The sequence below is a fragment of the Solanum dulcamara genome, chromosome 5 (genome assembly GCF_947179165.1).
Source record: "Solanum dulcamara chromosome 5, daSolDulc1.2, whole genome shotgun sequence".
Taxonomy (NCBI): domain Eukaryota; kingdom Viridiplantae; phylum Streptophyta; class Magnoliopsida; order Solanales; family Solanaceae; genus Solanum; species Solanum dulcamara.
In genome coordinates this window covers 58647053-58665856 of record NC_077241.1, presented here as the reverse complement: position 1 = coordinate 58665856, position 18804 = coordinate 58647053, and the positions used below count along the sequence as shown (strand labels likewise).

At 34.2% G+C, this 18804-nt stretch overlaps 1 protein-coding gene across 2 annotated transcripts; it reads right to left on the bottom strand.

Moving 5' to 3' along the window:
* Window positions 1–77: 77 nt before the first annotated feature.
* LOC129889261 (uncharacterized) lies at window positions 78–12246 on the bottom strand. 2 transcript variants are annotated; one of them, XM_055964493.1, is made up of 10 exons: window positions 12010–12246; window positions 11316–11491; window positions 8864–8995; window positions 8725–8775; window positions 6257–6353; window positions 4165–4211; window positions 2743–2959; window positions 1784–1964; window positions 897–939; window positions 78–383 (listed from the first exon to the last, which is right to left on the bottom strand). In XM_055964493.1, the coding sequence occupies exons 1-10, from the start codon at window positions 12053–12055 to the stop codon at window positions 309–311; spliced, it is 1065 nt and encodes a 354-aa protein (XP_055820468.1). In that variant the 5' UTR covers window positions 12056–12246; the 3' UTR covers window positions 78–308. The 2 variants fall into 2 exon arrangements, with proteins under 2 accessions (XP_055820468.1, XP_055820470.1); XM_055964495.1 differs by having other exon boundaries at window positions 1835–1964; window positions 12010–12243.
* Between the last annotated feature and the right edge of the window lie 6558 nt (window positions 12247–18804).

Genomic DNA, 18804 nt, shown 5'->3' with positions numbered 1-18804 from the left:
AGCTGCGATTACTAGCTGTAGATGAAACCCATTATATTTAAGATTTCTAATGCTTTAGATTTTTATGAAATGAATAATTTCTTCAAAAGATTAAAAGAGACATTGCTGAAATTTCTTATTTCATCCTTCCCATCCCCTCATTATTCTTAGTCTAGTAGCTGAAACAATGTCACTGGTCAAGCAAATCAAATTTTACATTGTAGCCACACCAAACTTCTTATTTATGATACAACGAGGGTCGGTATATGTTTTGCCTTTCCTTTTTCTTGGTCTAAAGATACAATGTAAGTCCTGCAAGAACTCCCTGATCAGAAATCTAGCAGTTTCCCCCTTAGAATGGCCTGGGCTTTTCTGGCTTGCTTTACTGGTCCAATGATGAAAACCTGCACCAAAGCAATCCTCAGATGAGACAAGTAATTGACTTGATGAAAACCTGCACCAAACAACTACACGTGTACTCTGGGACAGCAATTGGAACTGCTTTAAGAAAGAAAGAAAAAATTGACCTGTTTATTTTCTTTGTGCAAGTACTTAAAGACCTTTCCCCCTCAGGCCAAAAGTATCCGTTCAATATCATAAATTGAGCAACTCAAATGTAATTAAATTTAGTCAACAACTTTGCAGAAACAGTAGTTAAGGTGAAAAATCAAAACTATTTGCAATTTTGCATCTAAGATGTTTAAATCATGAAAATGTGACGAGGGGTTCACACACAAAGAAGCAAAGGATACAGGCAACCAACCACCTGAGGATCTAAAATGGTGCACAGTAAACTTGGTTGCATGGTCTTGTTTATGTTACCAAAAGAAAAAATGGCATGTGTACCAAATATTTTTGGTGGAAAGATAATTTCAAGAGGTACAATAGCATTCAATCTTTGACAACATAGTACTAACCTTATCAGGAGGACCTTTAGCACCTCCTATGAATATTTCAGCACTGCAAATGATCAGATTGTCAAAGTAAGCACCATGAATACTTCATTACTAATATACCTATACATATATCCCATAAGAGACAAAACACTAGTCAGTTTCTGCCCATCTACGTGTTGGAGGTCAGGGTTACCCAGTAGTTGTGCTAGTGGGAGGTAGCATGTAACCAGTGGAACAGTCGAGGAGGATGCAAGGTAGTCTGGAAACCACTGTCATAAAAAAGAAGAAGATAAACCTATAATTTTCTGAACTCTGTACTATAGGCAACTATAGATTGAGAGTCAGATAGCAAAACCAAAATATTCCAAGACTTCTAGCACAGGTGCTCATCTTTCAAAGGACTAGTTTCTGGTCACCAATTTCCCCTTTGAGATAGCTATATTTCTCTCTGTTACTCTTCCTTATTTCAAAATAATCTTTTCACAGAAGGACAGAGTGACTAAAGCTGTCAAAGCTCAATTATAAATGTGCAGGTATTATTGACTTGAAAATTATTGTACCAAACTCGTCAACTAGGTTAAAGGGGTTAACATTTGGCATGATAAGCTACTAGACATAATCAATAGATAAACAGAGCTTTCATCATTTCAATTAAAACTGATCTCAGGTATATTTTTAGACCTAGAGAAAAAGTCGGGAAATACGTTGTTCGACAAATTCACACTCTCACCCTCTCTTTCATTCTCTTTATGCAAGATACAGTTGTTTAATACTTCAATGACTGGTTGTAGAATAAAAAGAGGAAAGTTGTACATTGGAGCAAATGGGATTATCATATCATCTTTGTTGTTTAAGACCAAACGTTGAATACCTAAATAATGTTTGGAAAATTGAAGGAGAGTTTTTACCCTCGCATAGGCAATAAGGCACACATTAAAAGCTGAAGCAAAGAAACATACTTGCATGATTCCTTTATCGACAATATAGAAGCTCCCCTTCTGCCAATAACACGTCCCATTTTCCCTGGGGGAACATCAACAACAGACAAAGTTTCTTCCTCAAGGATACTTTCGTCAGCAATAATATTTTCTGCAATCACAACCCACCTAATATTAGTAAGTTCGCTCTATAGGTCCAAGCACAAGACTTTCATCTGGGATATAATTTCTTTAGTCTAAGTTCTGCACTCCAGCAGTGGCAGATTTTGATGTATGTCTGTGTTAGTCATATAAAACAATCATCCGCAAGGTTTTAGAACTGAACGAGACATAATTCATTGATTATCAAGTTAAATTTTTGTGACAACAATTAGTAGAGGTTTCACAATTTCAATCTCAGGACTAGATAATTTTAAAAGTGGTATTTCTTAAAAAGGTACTTGCAAAATTTGTGGCTTTGTGAAAGCCAATACAACTTTTACCAGCATGCTTGCTATAGCTGCCTATATGCTTCAAGCAATCAACTAGGCCTCAGTTCCAAATTAGTTGAAGTCGTCCATATAAATCCTTCATATCCACTTCACTCAATTCAGGTTCACTTCATTCCAATACTAAATTAGTTATCTTTTTAAGACAAACTAGAGGTTCTAAGTATCACATTTACTCCTACATACCTATAGGCTCAAAAGATTAAAATCATTTCGATGAGATAAACCATAGATGATTTTATATTTACAGCAAGCTTAGGGTTGAACCATGTAAAGCTAACAGAAATTCTTTCCGTCCTTTTTTTTATTTGACCTTTCATCTCATAGCCAAAGCAAAATCTTGTATTTACGAATAATAAAACCATTCAAATACACATATGCCTGAATTTACATGTAAGAACAACACCAGTCAATACTGAGAGAGACGGGGAAGAAATAAACCTGGAATTGGAGGTAAAGGAGGCCAGTCTGCAAAATGATTTTCATTGATGCAGAAACAGCGACAATAGAGGGCGCCACGGACAGCTAGGTGCCATAAGGACTTTTCATTCAACTTTTGCACCATCTTATGGTATATATGGAGAAGAAATCGGACATCATCTGCAGCAGCACGGATCATCTGTTCAGACAATGGTCTATATGTCCAATACTTGGGGTCCTGGAAATGTGCAAGACATAATTAACCAGAGAAAGTTTAAGTAGATTTAGTGACTGGAAAACTACAAAAACATCTATATTCAAGGAAAGAAAAAGACATGAAAATAGTACAGTAATTGTACTCCTATTTGTTTAGTTGCTGGTTTTAGTTGGAAAACAGGCCCGGACAAATATTTCATCAGCTGAACGATCTCGCAGTTGACCTACTAATTTATCTGACTCATTAGAGTTTCTTGTACAACCTACTATTTAACACTTACATAATGCCACTGGATGAAACGAGAAAAACAAAGTTGAGACAAATGATGACTTTTCCCAGTGTAATGAAGGGAATTCAGACAACATGACAAAGATTCTTCCATCTTTTAGCCACCATAAAAACTGACCAGGAAAGAGAGATCACAAAACAGAAGAAAACATAGAACCTCTTGCTTTTCTCCTGGCTTAGGACCTATGGCACAAGTAGCAAAATCTTACTTCTCAACATGTGAAAGAACACATCTCAATTATTTTCTTAGGCAAGTAGATAAAAGGAGACAATCTTGGGGTGTTTATTTCCTTTCCTTCCAATTTAGTAGTTGGCTCTCCAAATTGAGGAGCAAAATGTTGACAAAGCCCCCCGTTTTTCCCGTAGAGGCTGAAGTACTCATATTAAGTCTCTAAGACTCTAAAAAGGGCAGCCCGGTGCACTTAAGCTCCCGCTATGCGCAGGGTTCGGGGAAGGGCCCGACCACAAGGGTCTATTGTACGCAGCCTTACCTTGCATTTCTGCCAGAGGCTGTTTCCAAGGCTTGAACCCGTGACCTCCTGGTCACATGGCAGCAACTTTACCAGTTACTCCAAGGCTCCCCTTCTAAGTCTCTAAGACTCTAACTACGAGAAATGGATCCATCTTTTTCCTTGACATATCCCGTGTGAACGGGTGTGATTTGGTTATGAGTACTTCATGCAAATTCTTCGAAATACACTAAATTGGCAAAAAAAAATAAAAAATGCACATACTCATATCAGTTCCCTATGCACACCCAAATCAAATACATATCCGTAAACAAATCCATGTAACATTGGTCTCTAATGTACATATAGCTACAGAAGGACAATTTAATCCAAGAAGAGAAACAACAAAATAGAAGCAATGAACATGTTCAAAACAAGAAAACAGCTTTTCTTTGCTGATGGTGATGTGCAAGCAAAATTTTGACTAACCTGTCTTAGAAGAACTCTGACTTCTTCTTTCTCATCATAAGATACTCCTGTCCAAACAAGCAAGAAGTTCAGTTCCCAGTTTCCACAAATCAAATCTGGATCTGCTCAAAACTTACATCAGAGTAGAGAAGCACCACGTTCAAGACACAAACACAAGAGAATACTAAATACTGCACCAAACTCAAAACTGTTCCTATCCTTGCAGTTGTTTTAGCGTGGGTATAAAGAACACAAAGAGTAAAGGTTCGTTTCTGTGAACAAGTTGTACTAGGATAATTATTATGTGGGGATTAAAATACAGGGATCAAATAATGACGGGATTATTTAGTGGATACACTTTTACTGGTAGATATTTAGTTCATTGGACTAGATATGGGATATAAAAGGTATAACATATAACTAGTGTTTTGTTTTAACTGGATAAATTGGGATAAACCTTTATCTTAAATTTTAACATTTCCTTCCTTAAAATCTTAGGATAAAAGCTTTGGAGAAGGCAAATGTGTCATTTTGTTGTTTTATCCCAGGACTACTTTATTCCACATAGAGTGTAGTATAAAAATATACCACAGATGTGATGTAGACAATCCCGGCATTGCTAATCCCAGAATAAAAACGATACCACAAAATATGCTGTAGACAATCTCGGCATTGCTAATCCCAGAATAAAAAATAGTACCATACATGGGATAAAATATTCCCACTGTTTATTCGGGGATTATATTACCTTATCCCATCAATCAAACAACCCCTAAGAGTATTCCAGCAACTCCTATATAGAAAGTAAAACAGAAAGAACATTTATATAGTTGTCACAAGAGCCAAGATAATCTCTTTCCATAATACTTTTTCACAAGGCCTTAGAACTTAACATCAACTCATCTATGCTTTTCTTAAGAAGTTGCTCATAATAAACTGAATCCTTGCAGTTATTTGAGACACTTTTGTCTTATTTTTATCAGTAACAAATACACTTCTGATCGATCAGGATGAGGAATTACATTTTGACCATAATTGGATACAAAGAAATGAGTATCTATGCCACTCCTGTTAAAGAAAAACTGCAGCCTATTATCCACAAATAAATTAGAATTTATATAAAACATGTATTATGACAGTGCCAAAATAATTAAAGGTAGCTTGACGAACTGTGTTATACCAAATCACTTAGTCAGCCAAATCTATTCCAGATAATCCACAACTAAGACAGCTATCAGATAATTAATTATGGTCTTATTATAGATTTAAGACTTGTTATGCCTTCCATCAGGCGCTCCACCAAGCCAAAAGAACATAGAATACTCATACATCAGGCTTTCTCCTACAATATATTCACTCCACTGATGAAGAAATAACAAGTGTCTGTGGAAAACAATTTAGTATGAGTTGGAAAAAAAGTAAAGGAAATATATGTGTTCTTCTCCATTGCAAGGAAAAGATCCCATTTTCTACAGAAGTATGCAGAAAATTCACAGGAAGTGACTGCAAATAAAATGGATATGCCTACTCTTGTAAGCTGGTTGGTGCATTTGAAAGTGGAACAAACACAAAGAGCAGGAATGCTAGAGATCAGGGCCAAAATATCAAGATCCTCAAGCTCACAGATGACAACAATTTGAGTGAAGGGAAGAGAGTGAAATTTTCAAAACTGTAAAAAAAAAAATGTACTGAAAGAGTCCAAAAAACATTACAACAACAACATACTCAGTATAGTCCAAAAAAAATTAAATCCACAAAAAAAATCATAGGCAATAAAGCAACACAGTATAGTATTAAGGGATGCCAAACAACTTGAATACAAGCTCCAGTTGATGGAACTCATATGTTTCAAGAGAATTACATTCTTTTAGAAGGCGGCATGGTAGTTGTGACAATTTAGTTCTGCTTATGAGGTTAATATTTCTCCCTTAGAACTTGTTATCTAATTTTATAGAAAAAGGCATTCATATACATGATAGTTTCCACTAGATGTTAGGCTTCCTTCATCCTTGCTTTCAAGCTCATATCTATGCAGCAGAATCCACAGAACAGGGTTGCAAAATTTCAATCCATATGTAAGCAAGTAAAAGATTTAAAACAGAAAGATCAATACCACAATAACGTGGGTCAGCAAGTAGACCAACAAATGATATGTAGTCATCTGGGACCCGTGCATGTCCTTCTTGTTCATTGATCAAAGCATATGCAATCTGCTTGAGGAGAGAGTATAAACATTAACAATCCAAGTATATCAAACTGGTCATAACCATACTACTTGTGAGAAATACAGGAGGAAAAATATTATTGAATTGTGTCTCTATATTATTACATTGAGACCCTATTTATAGACACTACATTAGACTCCTTTTCCAATTAGGACATTACACTACAATCATTTTCTAAGTAGGATTCTATATACTATTTCTATTTCTATTCCTATTCTAAGTGGGATTGTATATATTATTCTTGTTCCTATTCCTATTCTAACACTACTCCCGATTTATCACTTCCAGACATATAAACCCCAGCTAAAGTCAGCTAACATAATAATCAATGTTGAATTTATAAAAAGAATGGACATGCAAAAGAACATATTTTGGGAAATAACAACAGAAAAGATAAGAGAACAAATGATGAAAGATGTGACTCATATAATCCCCAATATGTTTTTCAAAATTTTTGAATCAGTCCATTCAATCCACATAACATGCAACAACCATTAACCAGATCACCTACCAGTTGGGAAGAAGAAACTACCTTGAAACCTTAAGCATAAAGAAGAGGTTGAAGAAAGAAAACTAAATGAAGGACCCATGTGGTGAATAGGAACAAACCAAATATACTTGGATGGACTGAAAATCCAGGAGTATTAATTTTACCCTTCACATTACTTGGCAGTAAGGCAGTAATGCAAATTAAATAGCCCCCTCACAAAGCGGCCGGTATCATCAGATGCTTTGTCGAATTTAATGATTCCTGTTGGGGTCTTTTGAAAGATGAAGCAGGAAGGAAGTCGGTTGAGAATATGATTCAAAATTTTTTCTTACTTCTTTTGTTTCAATTTATGTATCTTACTTTCCATTCTAGTATGTTTCAAGAACAATGCCACTTTCTATATGTAGCAACTCTCTAATTTCAACAATCCCACATGACATGTTTAAGATCACAAGATTCAAAGGATATTTTGGTACATTATGTACATCTTTAGTTTTAGATCACAAGATTCAAAGGACATTTTGGTACATTATGTATATCTTTAGTTTAAGATCACAAGATTCAAAGGACATTGTGGTACATTATGTATATCTTTAGTTTAAGCCACAAGATTCAAGAGTCTCCCTGGCTTTCTTAAACTCTGTGCCTAGTCAAACTAAAACACAAAGTGAATTGGATGGAATAAAATTTTATTAACCATAGGGCTTTAAATAGTCACTTGTAAGCAGAAAACCTGCAGAAAATCTGAGTAAATCTTCAAACAATTAAAATGTCTCAACAACCTAAAATATCTAACAAAATTTAAAATTTTAACGAAGTAGTAGATTCCTCATACAACTAGACAACTAATTATTCTAGCAAAACTATAGCAGCAAACACAATATTCAAAACTCCTCCCTTTGCTTTAGTTGCTTCAATCTACAAATGTTGTTCTTCCTTAATTGGTGATCTGAGAAATTGCAAGGGGGTGGTAGTAAGAATCTATCTTCATCACATCTTTCCATAAATCATAGGCTTCAAAATAAGACTTCATTTCACAAATCAAATTTGATATTTTCACCATTGAAGGTTTGTGGAGCATTCAATGAAAAACTGTTGCTTGCCATGTTGAAAAATATGGTTAAAAGAAATAAGGTATTAGTTAAAATTGGTTTCAAAATGGTTCTTCTTGAGTAAACTCACACATCCTATAATACAAATTGAGGCTCTGCTATCGTTGTTGATTTTTTAAAAAAGATGGAGCAACAAGGAGGTTGAAAATATGTTTAAAACTGTCTCTTAATTTGTTTTCTTAACCATAGGATTTTAAATAGCCATTTGAAAACGGAAAATCAGCAGAATAATAACCAAACAACTAATATGTCTCCACATTATCTAACAGAAGTTTAAATCTATACTACTAGATTTCTAATGATGATTCTAATGAATAATCCATCAATGACAAAGTAATAGACAAAGTCTACAACTGAACAACTAATTATTCTAGAAAAACTGTAGCAACAAATACACCATCGAATAATTCCTCCTTCACAAATCATGTGACCTACTCTTTCATCATCCTCCAAATATTCTCGACCACTACCAGGATCAACAAACTTGTCTACGTCTGATATTCAAACTATATAAACGACCAATACATAGTATCAGTTCTAGTTTTGTCTTTCAACAAACATGCCTATCTATATACATCTTAACTATTATTTATAACATATACGACTAAAAATTGTATTAACTCTATTTTTAACATGACATTCTTTCAACAAACTGCTCCAGCTGCATACATTTCAACTATTATCATAACACATCTTAAACTGACGGCATGTGTAAATTAAGTATACTGAGACAACTTCAATTGAGAATTCTTGCCTGTGTATCCACGACATTGTGCAACTTTATGCCAAACTGAAAATACAATGCCTGAAAGAAGAATGGGCAAGTAAATTAAACATGCAACAATGCTTCATAATATAAAGAGTTTGAAAAATAGAAGAAATCAATAAGAGACCTCACTATCTCGTTTGCAATCATGAATAACTTTTGTGATGTAATTAGACTCAAGTGCAGGCTTACAGGCTTGGATAACAGTCTCTCCACCTTGAACAGCGTCAACCAAATATATTGCATCAGGAAAGGCAAGCTGCACAAACAAAAGTTTATCAACTGGAAGCTTCTCTTTTTTTCTTGGGTTGGAAGTGTGTTATCAACTGGAAGCATTATGAACACCAGGTTAGGTTGCAAATAGCATTTTTTTTTGTTTTGATCTAAAATAAGCTACAAGAAACAAGTAGGCAAATTTAATAGCAAATCTGAATATGCCACAGCCTTAGAAGCTCTTTATGGATGATGAAGCCTTTAATCCACCAGACAAGGAAAAAAATAAATTAAACATAAGGATTCAGAGTCCCAATTATTTAAAAAATCAATGTTTTGAAGGCAAGGATACAAGCACAAGGATTGAATTTAGCACAAGGAGCATTTAAAATTACTTTTAGAAACTCCCAAAATACACTTAGCGCAATCTAAATGACCCAATTTGACTAATATGAAGATTTAGAAAGTGTTAATATTTTAACATGTTGTAATTAGTTTGAGGTATGTCTAACAATAGCTTTGACTTAGTATGAAAGTCGGGTACTATGTTGAGAAACTATCACATCACATCAATACTAGAAAATCCACAGTATTGCCTATCAACCAATAAATACTGGCATACAGTAGATTTATAATGAATTCTTGGAGACAGTTAAAGAGGGGTCAAAGTCAATTGAAACGAACCAAAAAACAGCGGAAGTTAACTGCATTAGGAACAGTTGGAACTTATATAATAACATAAAAAGTAAACATTGGAAATGAAGGGAATACAAAAGTAGAAAGAGAAGAAGGAAACAAGTAATAAGATCTTAAAAAGAATACATGCTGCCACCACATCATGAGATTTTTTCAAATTTAGAATAAGAAAGTCAGACCAATGCAAACTGGCAATATATAAATGCTTAATAGCATCAAATTACACTTTTAAGGCATGTAGATACTCGAACCCCAGCACTTCACACTCCATCACACTCATGTAAGTTGAAGATTGACTTCTAATAATATCCACATCCCTCTTTTCTTCATCCACTAAATTTCCTCCTTGAACCTACTTTGGTCATAATTTTCGACATAGCAAGATTTTCTGAAATTCAGAAAATGGAAAGCCTGATGATTCCACTTACCAGCAATTATTTTTAGGTACATTTGGACAGAAAGAAACTGAAGAAGTTTTGATGGCTTATCAACTCCAACATTTTCATTAAAGGCTAGATGTTTAGTGAATTTATTTAGTTGGAACTATCTCACTCCTGTAAATAGTGCTCACTACTTTCTAGATTTTGTTAGCTCCCTGATCTTAGCTTAGATTTCCTGTACTGGAGCTATTATCCCACTCTTTGTGCTCACTGCATATTCTTAATGCATTTTAATGAAATTCTCTTCATCAATAAAAGAAAGGAGAATGCAAAGCCTAAACGAATTTAGACCAATGCAAATCTGGCTATATAAAAGCTTTATCATATCAAATACACTTTTTAAGGCGTGTAAGTTCTCTAATCCCACCAACTCTCCACATCACCCCATTCGTCAAAGCAAAGGATTGACTTCTAAAAATAGGGATCTCCTTTTCTCCTTCCTTCACTAAAAAGATCTTCCATCATCTCTCTTCGGTCACATTTTTCAACTGCTTACGCTTCAGTCCACAATTGGATCTTCCTTCAGTGCGGGTAGAATGAGTGAGAAAAGAAAGGAAGAAGATCCAATGAAACTAGCTGTGATATCTCAATGTTGAACATGCTGAAGATGTCTATTCTCATATTTTTCTTCGAATTCATCTGTTCTCCTCCTTCTCTATCAAACATAAAATCTCCTAAAGACACAGCAGATCGCAGATGAAAACAGCCAAAGCAGACTACTCACAGTGGCCACCTTAATTACATTGCCTGTGTATATCATGACCTCTTAGACTACCATGAGAGAATGTACGAGGTAAGAAAGCCAGCCTAATCATTCCCTCCCAAACTAGGATTACCACATACAGTAAACTGAAACTTTTGAGCAAAACACAAAGTCTGAACTCTACATTACAAGCTCAATTCTGTAAATGTGGCTTTTGCATGGCCCCAGTGCTTTCAATAGCAATGTTACCAGTTTCAGAAAAAAGAAAAAACGAACATTACAAGCTCAATAATTCTAAGGCTTACCGGGTCCATGAAAAGTATGACCATCAAATTGGATTAAGCTTTTCATTAATCTAGAGCTGTATGGATTACAACTTCTCCAAGGGTTCTTGGGACCTCTTTTCACTAACCTCAAAATATTTCATTATTACAGACCATGTAACACCATATTTCAACTTAAATGAGAAATCTAATTCAAAATTTTAAGGCAGAATGATATGATGTATATTCAGATTCTGGATTTACCTGCATAATACAAAGAGTCCCATGGCGACAAAGATCAACACCCTCACAATCAAAACCAATCACCAGTTGTGTCTCAGGAGAAGGTTCCAAGAATTCAACAGGTAGTTCGGATGGATTAGTGACAACATGGATTGGCACTGTAGAAAAATGTGCCTCTTCCCCTTGGATTTTGTCACCTAGGAGACCAACATCAAATAACTTTCAATTTTCATTTTACCTCCTCCTTTACTTTTCCTTTTCCTTATGAAAATTTTTTAGGTCAAATACAACATGCCATAGCTACTCATATACAAACATGCAATATTCATGGCTCGGCGGCATATCTATACAAACAAGAACACACAAACATAGGAAGTACAATGGTTAAACAATGTGCTGCGTCTATACTAATGGACACAAAGGGTTATAACAGGAAAACAACCAGAAATTCACAAAATCCCAATTGTGTCGAACTTTCGAAAACATTAGAAGGAGAAGAAACTTCGCACTTGCCTATGTCCATTGATGCAAAACCTTCAATACTAATGTCATCATAAAACCTGCCCCACAAAAAGTACTAGAAAAGCCCAGAAAGCATGAAAGTAAAAACCTAATTTCATAAAAATGGAGAATGTAACGCCCAAGATATCAAAACCCCACAAAAGAAAAAAGAGTTTTGATCAGAAATTATACGGATTAGAAGGGATGAAATTACCAGGGTCAGGAAGCAAAGTATTGTGTGTTTGTTGAGTAGACGCCATGTGATCGGACCATCCAAGCAGATCGGCAAAAGTTTCAGAGGGAAATATTCATTTCTTTTGTTTCTGTTGATGTGTAAAGTTGGTTATTTATTGGCACAGTCTTGGAATCTTGAAACAAGATTTGTCTCGTTACGAATCTGGTTGAAATTTGGAGGATGGTACTCACTCTTTCCTCATTAATCATTATTAGGTGCTTAATTTATTTATCGGAAAAGGTTAAAAACACTATTATAAATAATTCAGAAATATCATCCTTTCAGCTATTGAATTAAAAATTCTCTTAACATATAGAAATAATTTTAAAATATTCTGCTTTCACATATTGAATCAAAAATGTTCTTAACCTATTACAAAGGGTTCAAATTTGCCCTCTTTCTACCTAAAGCAGGCTTATCGACTATTAAATACTATTTAATATGCCCGTATTTCATGCGATCTTAATATATTTTATCAATAAATATAATATTTTTATAACATCAAAATATTTTTAAAAATTCTTTTTAGCCTTCAAATTTGGATAAATTAAGACTCAACTTTTTAATTCATTTTACTTCAATTAGGATCTTAGTTATATATTTTTTCCATTGTTTAACAATTTTAGTCTTTTAAAACTACTGAAATTTTTCTATAAATTGTGTTAACTGATACTGTATTTACACTTAGAAAAAAAATCAACAAAAATAATCTTTTTATGGGCATACATAATGAAAATTTTCTTCTCCGTGACTAAGACAATGTTTTTATATAACAAACATTCAGGTTAATTCACACGTTAGTTCATATATTTTATTTAAAATAAATACTTCTATTAGGGAAGACAAACAAGCAAGAATTTTTTTTTTAAAAAAACTAAATAATTGTCAAAGTACTGTTAAAAAAATTATTGACATATATAATTAGAATTAGTAAATTTTTGAGTCATCAAATATTTTAAGAGAATTTTTTATCTAATAGGTAGAGGGAAGGGCAAATTCAAATCATTTCTAATAGGTTAATGACATTTTTGATCCAATAGGTAGAAGAAGGGCATTTTTGAACCATTTCTAAAATGTTAAGGACATTTTTGACCCAAAAGGTGGAAGGAAGGGCAAATTTGATCCAATAGGTGGAATAAGTGCATTCTGAATCATTTTTAATACGTTAAGGATATTTTTGAACCTTTTTCCTTTATTGATTCATAAACATAATAAATATACAATTTAAATAAAAAATTAATCAAATATTAGAAAAAATATAAATTTAGTAAAATAAAATCAATCATTTGTTTTAAAAAATATATATGTTTGCTAGCGATGGATGGAGATGATTTGTAATGGTGTTGGTGTTGATAATTATTGGTGTTAATGGCTAGTAATTATGATGGTGATAGTTGTTATTGCGGAGGTGGTTAGTATTGTAGTAACTGTTGTAATGGTGGTAATTGATAGTGGTGGTAATGGTAGAGGTTGCGCCAATCGTGATGAATGTAGTGGAGGTAGGCGCGGCTTTGACGATGGTGATGGTGATGTATAAAGAATGTATAGTGGTTGACAATGTGGTGGTGGTGGTATTTAGCGACTGTACTAGTTGTGATGGAGAAGTTGGTTGGTAGTAGGGACTGGTCATAGTTGTGGCAGTGGTTGATAGCAATGTAGAGGTGGCTACAGAAATAATGGAGGTGGCGGCGTCGATGAATATAATTATAATAATGGAAGTGGTAGGTGTGATAACAATTGATAGTAATGGTTGACAACAGTGATTGTTGTCAATGATGGTTGTGATGGCAAAACTGATTGGTGGTTAATGATGGTAATAGTGGATAATAATGGTGGTGGTGATGTGATAGCTGAGATGGTTAGCGGTGGTGGTAGGTAGTTAAGGACAATAATAATGGCTGACAATGGTGGTTTTGATTGTGATATCAAAGGTGATTAGTGATGGTGATTAGTGGTTGTGAATAAAGAGATGATGAATATTATCCACACAAGAATAACTCTTAATGGTATTAAGAGTTGTTTTAGATCTTAATGATTAAGACATATTCAGACCAATAACTGCTTAAATATTAATGAAAATAATTGTACTTCATAACCTTAGATCTTAATCATTTAAATTCAGACGTCCATTAAGTGCAAACAAATAAAGCCTTAATTAAAGTTATTTTTATCAAGTACTTGATTTGTGTTCAAATAGTGCCTAATATCTATTACACATATAACATATCTAACACACAACACCTAGCACACTTCTTTTAAGAGTGTATAATTTTTAGATTATTTTCCTCTCTCATTCCTCCCTCTTCTCCCCTCCACTTTCTCCTTTAGGCTCCTCTCCCCTTACTATCATCGCTACTACCATCTCACCCCTTCCTCTTTCCTCTCTTCTCTCTCCTCCCTTCACTCCGATTTACCACAAACTAATAATGTTCAATTTTGGTAAATGAGGACTGCGTATTTCTTTGTTCTCTCTTCAAAGTTTCAAAATAATATTTCAGTTATTTGGTCAAATTTCTTCTATAATGACGTATTCGGTCATTTTGAGATTTAAAACTCTTTTCCCTATTTTATATCATCCGTATGTTTATTTGGTAATTTATGACTTGCATGTATGAGTGATACATATCCCGAGGAGCTCAAAAGCCTTTTTTGAAATACTTAAACCTAAATGATCTAAAGTTCATTGGATTGAACAAAGTCAAAATTTGGATTAAACGTATTTAGGTTCATAGTTTGAAGTAGGTTCATATGATGATTTGGACTTGTACATATGTTTGGACTGAAATTCGATGGCGATTCGGGTTTGAATTAATGCAAATCTCATTTTAGTTATATCAGATTTTTTTCTTCTTTTGGTGAAGTAGTTCTTTATTTCGTGTTTGTGAGAGGGGTGTCATGATCACAGAGACCTGAATCAGACGCTTAGCGGTCGTGTGAGAGGACCTTACAATCTCACACATAGCTCAATTGATCACATATGACGATTTCGAACATGCTTATTGCGGTCGTAGGATTAGGCTTCCATGTATAAATTTGAAAAGTCGATTTGTATTTCATTTCAAGATATTTGGAGATTTTGATGCTCAATTTAGGACTATTTTCAAGGGGATTTTCACTATTGTTAGGGGTAAGTATTCTTACCTTGGAATTGAATATTGTACTTGATAACTCACTAAAATTATATGTTTAAGCACAAATTACTATTTTGATAAGCACATCTTCAAAACTTCTTTTAGGGTAACTCTCGATTGATCAACTAGCTGCATAGTGATGGTAGTAGATCACAGTTCTCCCAAACCAAGTGTATTGAACACAAAAAGAAGAATATAATTAATACTCACTCTTAAATCAAACAAGACTTGCCCAACATCACTTTCATCAATTTGTATGTGAAGGATGAAAGTCCTAAAATCCTTTAGCGTTTGAGGGAGCTTATTTAGGACCCTCGAACTACACTCTTCGATAAGCGTCACTGTTCAAAACTCCACTAGACATCTCTTGTATTCCACCACATATTTGTCTGAGGTATTTAGCATATTTTGGCATATATCTCATAGCATCAATCAAAGAGATGCTTATATGTAGTTTCTTGAATATATCAAAGTACCTTTTGAAGCTAGCATCCTATTTATTCTTTTATAAACTTTGTGGAAAGAGCGGTGGAGATCTCTCAATCATGAAATCAGGTTGCTTAGAAACTTTTTTCTCAATTACCTCTTTTAAAAAACATCTCTGGTGCTAATTTTGATATTGGTGTTAGAGCTTTATAGGAATTAGTCTTTGCAGAAAGAGAGGTGGAAGCTTGCAATCCCAACAAACAATCTTTCTCTTTATAGGATTTGGTGCAACTAATTCCTTTCCACTCCTCAGTGAAATTTCCATTACCTATTTTGAGTTATTTACTTTATCACTCGATAATGCACCTATAAGTCTGGCATATCACATAGTAGCCAATTGCCCCATCTGATGCTCTAGCTTATGGATGGACTTCTTCATCATATTTATTACAAGCTATTTTAGGATGCAACTTGCTACTGTTACACTGTTATTTTTTGTTGTTATACCATCATTTTCTTTATGATTTCGTCCAAGGAACTATTTGCTTACTGAAGTGGGGGTTTCTGAAAATTCTGAGTGATTTCTAAACCACACTTGATTCTTGTAGTACTGATTGTAGTTGTTGCTTATTGGTGTTCTTCATTGCCAATACCTATGTTTTAATGTCCAACATAATACATGGATTCTAAATTCAATTGGTAGTTTGTATATGTGTCACAACCTAAACCGCCGTGAGTGATACCCACACTAAACCCCTAGTGGAAGAACTATTTACTAACCAATTTGTAACCCATCAAACAACTAAAATAACATATTTAAAACAATAAAGATCAAGTTAGCATAAACAAAACTTTTATCAAAAGCATTTGCACAATAAAACTCCCCTAGAACTTGAAAGTCCAGGTACTAAAACATCTAAATAGTCAAGAGTAGGGGATGTAACCCCAAAACAAGAAAATAATAATCTAAGATAGTTTAAATACGAATAGATGGACCAAGAAACTAAGAGAAATCCATGGCATTTCGAAGGAAGTAGCTCACCCTTGGATTCAGATGATGGAGGTCTCACAGTTGAGGTTGTGAAACAACTGCCTGAATATGTGCTGAACTCAACAAAGAAAGAACAAATGCAGTATCAGTACACAAAGTCCACAATGCACTGCTAGGATCAAAGACTAATTCCAATGATATGAATGTAAACAAGTAACTAAAGCATACTAAATACCAGACAACACATGTATAAACAAGTTATAAACTAAGTCAGCAATACAAACAGACCCCCAGTCACCAATATCCTGACTTAACCTTTGCATGAAAATTTTCCACATTATCACATCAACACATACCCAATCCACTCAAGAAACCAACTATCATGCCCCGAGTTTATACTCTAGGCGTGACCAGCACTCAAAATCATTGATGGTTCCCAAGCGAATCCTTGTCATGTCTAACTCACTAAGCAAAAGACTTAACTCATAGAAAATAAAGCTCAAATGGGCATAAACAAGTACATTAAGTTTAACTTCTCAAGAAAGTGTCAATACTAAAATATATAGATAAAGATGTTTAAAACATGAACTCTAAAATTGAAGTAAACTCCAAACCCTATCTATATCTAGTCTATGAAGCCTCTAAAACTATCTCTGAAATGGGTATCAGGACAAGCTCATGGCTACCTTAAAAAGACTAATAATGAAGACTGAAATAATGACTTAAAGAGCTCCTCCATATACAAAGAGGTCTCACCAAGAGCTGAGTGGAAACTGATCTTCAACGATGTGCCTGTTGAGGATCTCTATCACTTGTATCTGCATTATAAAATAATGCAGCGCCTAATAGCGCCAGTACATAAAATGTATAACATGTAAAATAACTGAAACGAAACTTACTCAATAATACTCAATGAAACCAACTCTGAAATAACTCAACTCGATAAAGCATGCAATACATATATAAATAAGACAATTCTTTACAAAATATGAATAAATGCATGCAACTTAGTATTTAAAATAGTAATTTACTCTTTTAGGAATTTTTCTAACCGACAACCATCACTATGAGCATTGTGATGATACAACGAACTATTGTCGTTACCATAACTGCCCAATACCTTGCCAAGGTAAGGAACACAACTCATCTCATAAATCTAAATAAGTTTGTATCAGGGACTGAAAGTGAGGAGTTTCCCAAACCAACGATACGATTTTATCCTATGTTGGCTATGTAGTTTATGGTGTTCGAGTTATTCTAAACTCTTCTCCAAATCCATGCTCAATACTACTCCCAAAATATATGTATAATTCTCATGAACTCAAGTGAGTAAAGGTACTCAAATAAAACTCATTTAGTCTCATTGGAATTTTCTCAATTAAACTCAACTCTACTCACTAAAATAGTTATACTCTCAACTTAATAAATGCATAAAATATAGCTTTACTTTCTCAACTCAGTCTCAAATAAATATTTAAATGTACAATTACTCATACTCATTTATACTCATAATGATCATGCTCAAAATTAGTGAATCAAAGACTTCTCAAACTCTAATCCATGTTCAAACTCTTTCTCAATCAAAGACATGAAATGTATTATTCTTTTATCTTAATATAATGCATAGAATTAAATAATGCAAGTACTCAACTAGGGTTCATGTGAGTGTGAATATGAATGATGTTTCAAGAACTCAAATCATGAGAATTATTGAATTATATATATACATACACATACATACAAAGAACTCAATAAGAAATTACATTGATAATTCAAGAACTCAATTTAGCGGGATCAAAACTCAAATGCAAACTTGACTGAACGAAGATGTAGGTGTAAGACCCCGTAATTTGAAGAGCCAAAATAAAGGGAAATTCTGGAAAATAGACTAAAAATCGAGTTCTACAACTCTGTCCATGAGTCCTAAAAGCTCCTACGAGTCATAGGAGTGACTCGTAGGTTTGATGATGAGGTTGGAAATTTTGGCTAAGGGAAGAAGTGGGTCTATGAGTCAAGTTATGACCCGTAGAAGTTTAGACGAGTCGTAGAAATGACTTATCAAAAAATTTGGAGACATTGAATTGCAGGTTTTCCAAACCCTACATGACGATTCGAGTCTACAACTCCTCATCAAGTCTATGACTTGTAGAGAAACTTCTGAGGGTCAGTCCTCAGATCCCGCAGGATGAGTCTCTTCTACAACAAAGTCTATCACTCGTATAGACG